The following is a 14,460-nucleotide window of genomic DNA, read 5'->3' on the forward strand; positions in this document are numbered from 1 at the left end:
TGTTTTTAGGAGATGAGAATGAGAGAAATGTATCATTGCAAGTAATGGCTTGATCAGTATAAATCAATGTGACAAGAAATATTGTGCTCAACATGCATGATACCATATCACTGCATAATCGTCGTAGCTCATTTTTCTTTTTCCCAAGAAAGATGAGGTGTGATCATTATGTGAAGCTTTTTTTTTTCTTTACACAATATGTCTGTTCATTAATAAACTTGTCTTTGGTAATAAGATTAAGGTACACAAAATACTTGCAAATACACATTACAATTAAATAGCCCAAATTGACAGTTTAGCGAACATTTTTCCCGTCTGAAAAAAAGTTAACATGTTAGACTTTATTGATTTGTGCATTGTTGTTGAAATATAGATTACTACAGTTTTGTGAAGTACAGACTACAAAATTTAATATTCTGTATCTGAAGCTCCTGTGCTGCTATCATTGGTTTCATTATGTGACCTGCCAATGCACAATGAAGGATTATAAACCAATTTTTGGACTGAAAAAACAAGGTGCGACAATTATGCGGTGAAATTCGGTAGTTAAACGTTCATTCCTCCCTCAAGTAAATTGAAATTGTTGAATGAACAGTGTATGCCCTTCAGCAATGCCTGATATTTTTGTTATAGCTAAGTGGCATCAGAAGCGAGATAGATCTGTTAAAATTATATAGCTCATTCTTAATTGGTTAATAACCTAGCTCTTAATATGCTGAAGGTTCAATCTGATAACCACTTAATTTGCCCCATAGCTAGTGTTCTTATGCCAAGATCCAATGTTTCATTACTCTCAGCCACAAGTACACCCTTTGTGAGTTGCTAATGCTTGAACGATTTGCAACTTCCTTACACTAAGAAATATTGCTTTTTTAATTAACGCGTTCACTACCACCATGTAGAAACCATCCACAGTGTATCCTCATTTCTCTTACTTGGAGTGATATGTAATTTGTTATTATATCTGATAAATAACACTGGGGAACAAAAAAAAGATTTTATTTTGTGGCATAAAGTTTAATAATAGTTTCAACACGCAAAACAGCTGTGATTGCCAATTGTATGATTGGTTCAGTTAAATTGACTCCAGTTATAAAAATAAACACACCATGGAAAATGTAGGTGGTAAAATAACTCCACGCTTTTCTCGGTAATATCAAAATTTGATAATGGCCTGAAATTCCCATTAAGAAACTTAATTTATTTCTAAATTGTTGCTAGGCAACTTATGAAGCATTGCTAGGCAATATATATCTTTAATGTTGAATTTTGTATTATAACTAAGCGAAATGCGTTTAATGTGAATACATTGGACATATGAGTTCCTCACGTAGTAAGTGTTTCAATAACCCAAATGTTTTTTGCTATATATGTGGAATATATTGTCTACCATCACAGAGAAGAAATATCACGGATGTAGTGAGAGATTTGTATCAGGCTTATTTTGCCAAAAATCTGGGACAACAGAATAAAAAATGGGTCCCACATATAGTTTGCAAAATTTGTTTGGAATCACTTTGTTATTGGGGCCAAGGCGGACGAAAGGGACTCAAATTTGGAGTGCCCATGATATAGAGTGAACCAAAAAATCATATTAATGATTGTAATCACAAAAAGAAATATTAAATTGTTGTTGGAAGTTCATTTATATGTATGTCTTATGTTTCCGCCATTTTGGTTTAGTTGCATTTATTTCATAAATTAGAGCCAATTCAGGAAATATATTATTATATCATTATTCAGAACCATGAAATCGCCCTAAATTAGCTCTCAAACACTGTGCCGCAATTTCACTGTTCCCCAGTGTAATTAGTGATAACATTGAGCAAAATATGTCTGTTATTTTCTAGTATGCCTGAAGTTTGCATCTTCTAAGAACTTTTAAAATTACTTTTACAGGGACAAGTGGTGACGATGTTCAGTTCTTAGGGAATTTTCCAAAATCCAGTGCTGATATACAATATATTGGAAGTTATCCAAAGCCAGGCACCGGAGATCCTCAGTACATAGGCAACTTTAAAAGATCTGGCAGTTCCGACATCCCGTACATAGGAAAGATCTCACCACCCAGCTACCTCCAAGCTGGAGAGTATCCTGAATCTCCCAAGTCAGATCTGGGGCCTCTTCCACCTAATTGGGAAAAGGCTTACACAGAAAGAGGAGAAGTCTACTTCATCGAGTGAGTACAGAATTATATATGTAGTCTTAAAGTGTTACTGGACCTTTGGCCTGGTTTGTCTTAGCAAATACTTTTTTTTTTAGTCTTGAATTTGAAAAAAAAAATATATATATTGTACTATGATATTCCAATTTTTGGAAAATTAGGGAAATTTTGAAAAACTAGCGAATGAACTCTCACATTTCTAATTTCTTTCCTTGTATAACTAATTAATCAAACTAACAATGCCTTCTGCATTTCACGTCTACCTTTTCTGACATTCCAAAGAACCTTACATTCCTGATGCATTCTGAGAAATCTAATTTGGTACTGAGGTTATTCCAGTACTCTCCTTGCTGGATCACTGCAAGGGTTAAATTGAGAACTGCTACTCTGAACTTGAATAACAATAATACATTTTTTAAAATCATACTACTAATGCGGGAGACCCAGGTTCGATTCCTGGGGTGGGTGATCTAAGGTTGTAATTTTTCCATCCTTGTCCCCACATAAAGCATCTCTGGGGCTCACTCAGCCTGAAATCAATGGGTACCTGGCGAAACACTGGGGTGTATAGGCAGCCAGTGTGTGGTACTGATCACATTACCTCCAAAAAGACCAGGGTTTGCCAAGGTGGGCCCAATCTGAAAAACCCAGTGTTTTTTTTTTTTTTTTGGTTGGCCCCACTTGAAAAAAAAAACATTTTAAAACCCAGTGGTTTTTTCATTAACTTTGGTATTTCAGTGATTTCTGAAATGAAGGAATGTCATAGAGGTGTATACTAATGAAGATTGCATTTGAGAGTCTTAGAATGCGATCAGGACTGTCATTATAACTCGAGATTAATTTTCTATCTAAAATGCACAACACTTGTAATATGAAATGAAGTAGAATGAAATATCAGAGCTCAGTACACCAATACAGACATTTAATCTTTATTAAGAAGTTACATAGGCCTATATTAAGCTGTAGATTCTGCAGGTACTTTAGACAAAAGATTCCAATATGTATGTTGAACCAGAGGTGCCCATCCCCCCCAAGGCCCATGATGCACTCCTCCCCAAAAGGTAGAACATCCCCCCCCTGTTTATGCCGAATTAATTACTCAAATTATTTTTGTCGGACAACTTTTTTCATTTAGATCATTCAGTGCCCATGGCCGACTCCCGCCGCCCCTAGCTACAGCTCTAAACTTGACTAAAACTAAAAAAGCAGATAATGCGAGTGAAGAAAGCAAGAAAATTTTACAAAATGAATTTTTATTTGCATAAAATATGAAATCGAAGGGGTAATTGCTCCTCTGTGCTCCCCCCTGCAGGTGCCCTTGGCCGTCAATGTTTGTCCCCCCTTGCTACCCTAGAATTGACTCCCATCGAAGGTTTGGGGGGGGGGGGGGCATTGACCCCCTGCCCCCCTGTGTTGCGATAGGCTCTCTGCCATTGTTAGTCAACCTTATTCGGCACCTTTTGTCTGCTCGACTAACCTTGTATTAATGTGAATACCATGCCCCCCTTCCACCTTCATCCAGAGAGATTCTAAAGGCATAAGAAGTGGTGTTTCATTTCAGCCCTATCGCCGCGATCACCACAGGTAAGTGGAAACTACATAATTACCCAAAACTAAAAATCAATAACAAGTCAATCAAACTATACGATCCCCCACATTTTTGTGTGAAGATATATAGAACTGGTATAAAATTTTGTCCCCCAAAAAAATTCCCATGACCGAGGCACGTCATGAAACCCCCTTGTGTTGAACAGAAACGTATTTATGTTTGCAGCAATGTGATGTGTATGATTGTGTTCAAAGATTTGGGTGTTATCATTCAATAAACATTTCCTATTTAGTGGCTGATGAGATGAAATAGTTTTCGAAATTGAATAAATTTGGTCATTTCTCGTGAAGGTAAGCCATATTCTTTGTCATTAATACTAAAATTTGTCTCAATTTTCCAGAACTAAAACAATATGATAATTTTAAGCATAGAAGAAACAGTAAAAATGTATATAAAAATAAAACAGATTTTAAATTAATAACACCGAAATTTGCCCTAAACTGAGAAAAATAACACCGAATTGCTGTAAAAAATAACATCAAAATTTAGGGGAAAATAAAACTAAAACTTCATGTCCCTAACAACTACTCTTACCAATTAATTTCCCCTTTCTACCTGGTGCTGCCATTTCTATTCAGTTTCCACAAACTACTTTATTCTCATATACATTGGGTATATGACATGGATTTCTACCTCGCTGCATCAGTAATAATTAGGGACATTAATTTTTTGTGTTTTATTTGTTGCAATAAAGATAAGGTGAGGTAAATTCTCCATGGGCATTGCATTGGCCCAGGAAGGCCCATATGGAGGTAGGGCCCCAGAAATTCTCGATCTTCACTTTTTTTTGGAGGTCATGTAATGTGGTCAGCACCATGCTTAGCCACCTCACCTCCCAGGGTTACCCCAGGTGTCCATTTTCTTGTGGCAATAATCAGTGTTGTTTTTCTCACTTTTCACATATTTTCTAAACTTCTTGTTTTCCAAAAAACAGCTATACTTCACGCTAAAATGATTAAAGAGTTTTCAATCCATGCCAATTATTAGGCTCTTGTACACTCATTTCACTTAGTATTGTGGCAATTTCTTTCTTTATGCAGTGTATTTGCAGAAGATAGAATTCAAGCTACAGGTGTATCAATATACACTGTACAAAAATATCTTATTACTAAATTCATTGACCATGTAGAGTCATGTACACTTCTGGGTTGTAGCAACTCCACTTACTTTCAGTGGTGGCATTACTATCCAGAAGTACCTGTGACTTCTCTACAGAATTGTAAAATTAATTACCTTTGTTGCACTTAAAACTTAATTTACATTTCATTATAATCAGCAGGAAATATGGGGCATAGTGCCCACTTTACTGCAAGTGTGATGGCTCTGAAAAGGGATACTTAGCTGACTGAAAACTATCACAATAGATCTGAGTCACTTTTATGTAAACCAGAGCTCCTGTGCAGTTGAATTATTACGTTTTAGTTACCCCTTGGTGCAAGCCATCCCAGATTCGATCCCCACCAACTTCCAGAATTTCGGTGGTCTCACAGCATTGTGAAGATAAGTGAGGAGCTACATGAAAAGAGGTAGCACACACTCTGGCTTAGAAATCCAGATGACAGCAACAATGGGCCAATTTTTTCATAATTTTTTGCTGTATATTTGTAAAAATTAGCGAAGTTTGCAAGAAAGACTAAATATTATGGCTGAGCCAATACTACTTTGAACTAACTACCCATACCAATACCCTTACCAATTCCCACCAATGTGATACAGATGCTTGAAAATCATAACAATTAATTGTTATTGAAAGTATTCCGATGGCCTCCCTAATGGTGCACTGGTAGCATCATTGCCTTGTAATCAAGTGGTCCTGGGTTCGATACCCAGTGGATGCACACAGTGGTTTGGATCCCACTTTAAACTGTAGGTCCAGTCCCAATTAGCCTTACTGTGCATAAAGTGGACTTAAAACACCAACTCAGTCAATCAACCCTACTAAATATTTTGTAAAACAACAAATTTGCATTGTTTCATGACTTATCATGCACAAAGAAAGTGTTAGCATATCCTTTTATCCAGTTGTAATCAATTTCTGATAGTAATTTAGGTTTTTCGGTGTTATTGTAAAAAACCTAGGTGTCTAGTAATAATGTATGGGTCTATCTTATGTTTGATTCTTGCCATGTGAAAGGAGAGGTGCTCTCTCGAAATTCAGCCCAGTTAAGATTGCAAAATAATACAGAACCATTGTTACAAACATGTTCATCTTACCTGTCAGGAACATGAGAGGAAATGTAGCATGGATAAAATTCAAACCACTATTTTACCAATACCTTAGTGTCTGTATCCATTGTGCTATATTTGCCTTTGTTACTTATATGTATGGTATAGAAATATGTGAACAGATCTTTTTATCGATGTCTTCCTATCTGGCCTAAGCTAGTCAAATATCTCCTTCCAAAATAATTAAATTTTATGAAGAATTATCTATGAATTTCATGTCTTTATCATCCAGTAGTAGAAACAATAGTCTAGAGATTCTTTTACATGTATTGACAATGTCATTTTTTCCATTTTTAAAGCCACAATTCAGGGACTTCACATTGGTTGGATCCTCGGCTTTCGAAGTTTCAAAAGAAGTCTCTTGAAGATTGCTTGGATGATGAACTTCCATATGGGTGGGAGAAAATTGATGACCCACATTATGGAACATATTATATTGACCACGTTAATAGGAGAACACAATATGAAAATCCAGTGATCCAAGCAAAGAGAGCTGCACAAGGAAATAGTGGTATGTATATGCATGCATTTGTGTCACATATGTACCTTTAATGTGTGTCATCTGTAACTTAATGTTTTGTTCCAGAGGTTGGAAGAGGGTTGGTATAGGAAATAATGTGATTGAAGCCTAATATTTTTAAGTTCCAAACAAACTTGATGCCTCTTGGCGAGTGGTAGCGTTTCACTGTATTCATTTAACTTACTGACCTGTTTGAGTAGATTCAAATATTGGGATTATACAGCATGTCGCAAAATGATAATCGGGGTTTCATAGTTGTTTAATACCCTTATATGTGGGGTGGGGTACAAGGACAAAGTTTATATGGGAGTAAACAACTACTCCACAAGTTTACACAGTGTACCTTATAAGTGTTCAAAGTGAGCACCTTTCGTGACTGCACACATCCATCCAGTAGTCAAATGCTTCTAGATGCTCCTGTTCGACACACTTGGATGTCCAGACTCTTACCTTTGCAGACCCATCCAGTTGTTTGAAACTTATTTTACCATTGACAAATGTTATCGAATGGAGAATTACTTCAAAATCACCGTCGAAAAGCTCATTGAACAGATACAGCAGCCCAACACCTTGCAAATTCAGTGACACAAAAGGACTTCTGCATGGGAATCGTCATCTTGTAATACACATACGCCACTGTGACAAATGATAGGTGCTCAGGGTAGCTAACTTACATGGCTGTTAATGGGATAATGGTGGCCCATGAGCCTAGGCCAGACATGTTGGATGCCTCTGGACTGCACGTGATCCACAATGTATTCAATCTACACAGTCACTTGAAAATTAAAATTATATCTGCAAATTATTCCTTGAGAAAACAGTTTTTTTTTCTTGTTAAAAGTTGTCATGTACATTCAAGAGTGCTAATTTGCCAATTGATAAGCTATTTTAGTCAGTCAAGATGAGTGTCTATCAGTTTTATGATGGTGTACTGTGGATGTTAATTATTTAAGTTGCATGTTCTTGGAGATGCCACTTCTCTATTTTATCAGTAAATTGTTAATATTTGTACCTACTAGTAACAAGTTATTTGTTCATCTTGTTTTCTTGTAGTTGCTAGTGGGAGTGGAGAAATAAACCCTGTAGCATATCCCACGTACATAAAACCTGGTCCCAGTGGAACTAACCATTCAGGAAATACCAAGCGTACAAACAGTGAGTATTTTATGTTGCATTATATTCCTTTTTCACATTAGGAGGAAATATACAACTCATAAACAAACATATATCCTTGGGAACAAAGTGTGTTCAATTTCATATCAAACCACACAAACCAATATTATTCTAGAATTGGCTGTTTTTAATATTAACGTTCATGAACGTTCATCGAGATTCTTTTTTTAATATTTGAACTCAAATTCTAATTGTCTTCAGAACTATTTTAAATTGAAGATACTAACACATAGGTAGGATTTATAATAACAACAGTTGTAATATTCTAGATTTGTTCTCTCCACTCTTTATTAATCTAGTAATTTTTGTTTCAATCGCTAAAAATTTTATATAAGGAAATTTGACTGCTTTTTTTTTTTTTTTTAAATTTTGATCAAGGAAAAGTTTGCTTAGTGTAGCTTTAGGAGTGGATGTGCTAATGAAGGCAAACAACTCTTTCATTAAATCATGTGGATGAAATTACAAGTGTGTGAAGACACTATTCAATGTGTAGTGAAAAACAGTTTTACAGTTCTGCTGCACATTATTCTAATTTCCTGTCCTTATGCTGGCAGGTTAACAGTAACTGACAATCCATATTGTATACAGTGCTACTTGTTCAGAATGTGTCATAGTAACATGTAAACATTTATGATGTGCTGTACCTGATTATGGTGTTGATTCAATTTTTGAACTAACAGTATTATGAAAGTTTTATCATCAAACTCATCACTCAGGAGGGCTCTTTCTTCATCTCATTCGCATACTATGTTTACAATGTTTAATTTGCGAGTGTCCATTCATCAATTTCATCATATCATCACCCATCCCCATCTTTGCAAAAGTGGCACAATAAGTGAAGTAAAATAAAGTGAATCAATTCGTCACAATGCTTAATTATAATTACATATTAAATTTGTATTAAAAGTTTGCCATTTAATGACCAGTGGGTTTATCCAAAAAATATTAGATAATCTTTACTGAGAAATGTTAAAGAATAAGACACATGCATTACCTTGGCAAAACTATAGTTTCACTTGTGAAATGTGAAGCAAACATCGTGGCAAATATATTTGCTAGTTAGAAACTAGTTAACGAATTTATTGTGAATCTTTGTCCTGTCCTGTTTGTCCTGAAGACCCTGTTAGTGGGTGGAAAGGGTATGTGTTTAGTGTATATTTTTTATATACAATAAATTTTGCCTTGGTCAGCATTTTAATGTTTTATTAACATGGAAACATGGCTCAACAGTGTTAGTTATGAAATAGTAGTTTTCCCTCATGGTATTCACCATATTAAACATTAGTTACCTAAACATGAAATAAGATTGTGTCATTGACTGGCCATAAATTATGCTGCAGTGCTTTTGGTAGAAGTTACAAGTGTGTACCAAAGAAGAGACTGAACATTATCAAAGTGAACTACAATAATCCACTGTAAATTATGTTCTCATTATACCATGTAATTCATGTTACCCTATGCTTGACACATTGTTACATTTGAAATCAGATTAAGGTGTATAGCAATGTGACACTCTTTTCTTTCTACCCTCTTGGATGAACATTCTTTTCCAAACACACATTTACATCCTAATACAAGGGAGACCCCAATTTTTTTACATTTTCTTTAATTTTAGTTTTTTTTCCATCTTGGTCTCCTGAAAAATGTAAACATCGAGGTTACACTATTCTTATAACTAATCAGGATAATTTAAATTTGTTGAAATGTAGAAATATAATTGTCTGTATCACACTTTCTTAATTCATGCATCTTAGTTTTAAATTTTGAGGTATGTTGAAAAATAGTTGTCTACTTATTGGCAAGAAAGAGAGAGTTTTTGTGCATAGTCTTCTCGGGTTGTTTCCTCCATTGTTCATAGTAAATGCAGGTAATTTTTATGTCATGGTTTATAATGCATTTGTTCAAACTTGAATTTTCCAATCTGAGTAACTGCTCAAGTGTTAATGTGCAAATCTGAAATTTAGAGAGAGAAATATATATTATCTATTGATTGATTGAATTGTTGTTTTAGGTCCTCTTTATGCACAAATAGGCTAATCAGTACTGGACCTACAGTTTAAAGTGAGATCCGAACCACTATGTACCTCCACCGGGTATTGAACCTGGGACTCCTTGATTACAATGCGACGACATTACCACTATGCCATTGGAATGGCACTATATTATTCATTGGGGTGCTTTTGAACATGGAGCAAGTGCAAGCCAGAAGAGCTGCTGTGACCATGTAGCACTTGATAGGTTGGGTTGCAAAATATTTTTTTCGTGGTGGATAATATTTACAATAATTTTGCTTATGAGGAGCTCCAGTGGTCTAGTCAGTAGGGTGTCTCACTGCCATGCAGATGCAGAAGACCCATGTTCTTTTCCTGCAATTTTTTTTTGCACTCCCCTGTAGGCACCACAGTAGACCAAAGTGATCAAAGAAATGCAGTATGAAGCTGTGGTATATTCCTACAACCTTGCAAAGTCACATTGAAAATAGGCACATACATTTTGGGGGAAAATAAGTGTAAGACTAGCAAGGTTACAGAAAAGAATTCTGGAAAATCACTGCTAGCATCGACTCAATGAATGCTGGGTGGACCATATTTTGCAGGGAAGAGTGACAAAAGACCACTATTCAATAACAACTAATCCCTGTCCCCCAATTTTGAAAGAAGAAAATGCAACTAATTTGTAATTTTCGGGTAATTTTGAAAATTTGTCATGTCCTGCTGGATCCCTAGTTGTCACACGTTGTAAACAATTTTTTTTGTTTGTTTTCATTATGACACGTAAAAGTAATTTCAGTATGTCATACCTTCATATGTATATAAATGAACAAAACAGACAGAACTGAATTATTATCTGTAGTAGGAAATGACATGTTAATTGCTGCCTCGTGGTGGTTTAGTTTGAAAACGGCTATTCCTTAAAATTAACTCTGTTTTTGAAAAATACAATTTTAATGTGGAACCTTTTTCTAACCTAAAATTCATGAGAAACATGATCTCATTCATTAACTAGGAGGTGAAATAATTTTTTGGGTGTTCCATTATCATTTTACATTGCTGTTGATAAATTGTATATTAGGACTTGATCGGTACAGTGGAACCCTGATTATATGTTCTCAGGTGCATTATGCAATCAATCTTCATGGTTCCAATAAATCAGTTTGTTACTAAATTTTCTTGGAGTTTTCATTTTCTTGCATTTAATTTTTTTTTTTTTTAGCTTGGTTTACTGAAAGATATAAAAATCGTAGTTTCATTGAATCTGCAATATTTCCATATTGGTCCACTTTTACTATTTTTTGAAGTGGATATTTTCAGTAATAAAATCTTTTACTTGTGTTCTATGGTTACCTTGTGTACCCCCTTTTTATTTCCTATGCTTGAATTAAGAATTCAGAAGTCATAGTTTGCTTTAGAACCCAGTTTACAGACAAATAATGATAAATTAAATTGGAGATATTTTGTATTCTTGCTTTGAGTATGAGCAAACTCTTGTCATGCAGCTGCTTATAGCATGCATCCTTCCTGGTGTTGGGCTTTTGTTTGTGAATTACTTGTTCTTTGAATGTGGGTATTTCAAGAACATTCCATTTTTGAGTCGATTTTATTTCTTGTAGATTTAGAAATGCATAACAATATCTTGGTGCATGTTCTAATTTAAACTCAGGGCTGAGAAAATACTTTATTTAAAAATAAAGTTGTTTTGTGTGCTGCAGCAATTGTTTTATAGTTGATTATTTATAATAATAATTGATTAAACTTGTGAAAAACACTTAGGTCTTCATGAAAAGTAAAGCAAAAGGAAAAAAATAGTTAACTTTCTAGTTTTTAACATTAAAATTAATTGTTCTTAATATTTGAGTTGCTTATTTCATGCCTCTGAATTTTCCTAATTTAAGAGAAAACCTTCAAGCTGCAAGTTTGTAGTGATGTATCCAAAATAGCTAAAAACCTCAAAAATAGAAGTAAAGTATTGGAAGTCCGTATCAGCGCACATGCACACACACTTATTTTCAAAGTTGAAAAATTTTGAAAATAGTTTGGCTCAAATGCACACTATCAATGAAAGATTCAGTGAGTATCAATGTGACTTGGAGGCCAAGATCAATTTAACTGGTTGCCATATCTGGATAAATATAAGGTGTTGCTCAAATGCAGTATGCTCTTGATTTCCCTTGGTGCATAATGTGGATTTTAAAAATAATTTTTGAAACCTATTTTTCACACTTGAAATGTAAATTTTAACATAAAACCACATTTTGCAATCATAGTATATAGGTTCTGATTTTAATTGATGTATTTCAATTTGGATATAAATTTGTAAGCGATTGCTGTACCTTCTTAAAAATAATTATAATAATGAAATGTTTTACATAAATTTATTACCAGTGCAGCAGATAAGACCAACGTCTACATTAAGTAACAAATTGAAATTGAAAAATTAGTTTTGGAACTAGATTTTTCAGTAGCTCTCTGGGTCATGTGCATTTGAAATGGCTCTTGGTTCACAATAGATATTTCCAATTCAATCAGGGAATGCTACTCTTTGGATAACACATTCAAGTAATTTGTTCTTCAGTCTTTTTTTTTTTTTTTTTTTTTTTTTCAAATGTCAAGTTTAGTTTTCCAGTAAATATCTACATAGCTTTTCCTCAGAAAAATAGTATATTTTATATGACTTGAACCACTTCAACACTTTTAAATAGTGTATTGTTCTTTAAATTATTTTATCCTAAATTGTTAATTCTGTCAATGTTTCAAGAGCCACTCTTTAACTTTTAAGAAATATAAAAAAAGTGAAATTGAAGGAAAGATATCAAAAGTACAGAAAATACTTTTGTAACCCCTTGGTAGACAGCCTGCCTACTGTGCCAATATTACTTATTGAAGACAGATTGGTTGCAGATAACTTCATTATTACTAATACTTTTACAGATCCACCTTCCATGTAAATTGTATGTAACTGAGTACACACTTTTCTGTCATTTTGTTATTTTTAGGGCTGAGCTTATACCACTTTGAACCAATACTGACACACTTACAGATTCCCACTGATACCAATGCAATCATTGTAAAAGTTAAATTGTCCTCAATATTTATAAGTATTAATTTATACGTATTCACTTTAAACTATGCCACATCAATCTACCAGAGCTTTCTTATAAAATATTCAAATAATTACATTTGAAATAATTTGAATATAAAATAGCCACTCCAGAAAAATATCAGACAATATAAGTGTTTAAATTTGAATCAATACCTACCTGTACCAGTACATCGACTTGGCTGTAGTTTTTATGAATACAAGGCCAAGTCATGTACTGTATCCTGTTTTACTGAAGTCATTTCTAAATGTGTAGTTTTTCCTAAGGCAAATTTTGCTAGATTTATGGTCACATAAATTAAAAGGTTAAATAATTGATTGATTTGGTGTTTTTAAGTCCACTTTATGCACAGTAAGGCTAATGAGGACTGGACCTACAGTTTAAAGTAGGATCCGAACCACTATGTGCCTCTACCAGTTATCGAACCTGGGACCCCTTTATTACAAGGTGACGATGCTACCACTGTGCCATCGAGGAGGCCAAAATGGTTGAATAAGTTTGGGTATGCATCCATTTAGGATATAATTTGCAGTCTGTGTGCAAGAAGCAGAAAAGGACTTCTTTAAACAGCAAAGGCTTGTCAGTTTTTGCCTGGATGTGTGAAGACTCAAATATCTGCTAAAATTTGCCAATTTTGTATCCCTTGTTACCAATTACATTGCTCTTGCAGTTTCTTCTCTTTCATTGAATGATCTATGTACATTTTAAATAGGAACTAAACATTACTTTTTAACCTCAAGTACATAGTGCAGATGAAAAAGATTTTGCTTGAGTTTGAAAGCCTTAAAGTAGTAAATTGACAGCAAACTCCTGAAGTGATTGGAAATGCTGTAGATACTGCTTCCAAATGGAAATCTTTTGCATCCCTGCACACTTTACATCTCAATTGCTGGGTTGTAAAAATCTCTTATGGATGTCTACAACTCTGAAGCAATTACTTTATTATCCAACAGGGATCTCAACCATTACTTCAAATGACACTGTGCAAACTGACAAGTGATATTTGTAAGTTAGAAGCCATAAATCACGTGATCCTTGCTTTTGAAAACAGACCGAGCCCTTGTTTGTGCATTTTTTTTACTTGAGGAGCCAAGCAAGGAAGAAAGCTGCTCCACTAGTCACCCTTGTCTGTATACACAGGCCAGTGTGGTTAGAGATTTCATGGCTTTGACATGTGCATATTGTCTGCCAAGTTGCCACCTCCTGGGTACACATGGTCTTAGAAATGTCTTCAGATATGTCCAAAAAAACTTTCCTTGTAGTGAAATTTTCTGTGGACATATGAACTTTTTTAACAATCTCAAAATATAAGTTATTGGTTGAATAAAATTGGTTATTTTATTGATTGCAGGTTGCTTCTTTTTACACTATGCTAATTGCTAGTTCATCTGTATTTTCTAAGTGGGAATATGATGCATATTATATTTTGTGTGCATGTACGAGTTCATGTTAGTATTCACTGAAGGAAAAGATGGGTATGCGTGTGCTCTTGGATAGAAAGCAGGGTGGGGGGGGGGGGGTTAGGGAGGATCACACATTTTTACTTTCATTTTGTGGTAAGTAATTCTAATATGTACATGAAATATGTAAGATGACCCAACCTATATACCCATCAGCTTTCACTTAAGCTAATTTCAATGTTGGCTTGTAATTGAATTTTGTGTTAAAAA

General features: G+C 34.6%; 1 protein-coding gene across 4 annotated transcripts in view; it reads left to right on the plus strand.

The window, feature by feature from the left end:
- The window catches only part of Magi (membrane associated guanylate kinase, WW and PDZ domain containing protein magi), a 180,583-nt gene that overhangs the window by 89,640 nt on the left and 76,483 nt on the right, over positions 1 to 14,460 (plus strand). For all 4 annotated transcript variants that reach the window (XM_083117760.1, XM_083117762.1, XM_083117764.1 and 1 more), the window contains exons 4-6: positions 1,900 to 2,179; positions 6,299 to 6,510; positions 7,573 to 7,674. In XM_083117760.1, coding sequence (XP_082973886.1) covers positions 1,900 to 2,179; positions 6,299 to 6,510; positions 7,573 to 7,674 — 594 coding nt within the window. The remainder of the gene's footprint in view (positions 1 to 1,899; positions 2,180 to 6,298; positions 6,511 to 7,572; positions 7,675 to 14,460) is intronic.

This window comes from Lepisma saccharinum, chromosome 2 (genome assembly GCF_977018435.1).
Source record: "Lepisma saccharinum chromosome 2, izLepSacc3.1, whole genome shotgun sequence".
Lineage (NCBI taxonomy): Eukaryota > Metazoa > Arthropoda > Insecta > Zygentoma > Lepismatidae > Lepisma > Lepisma saccharinum.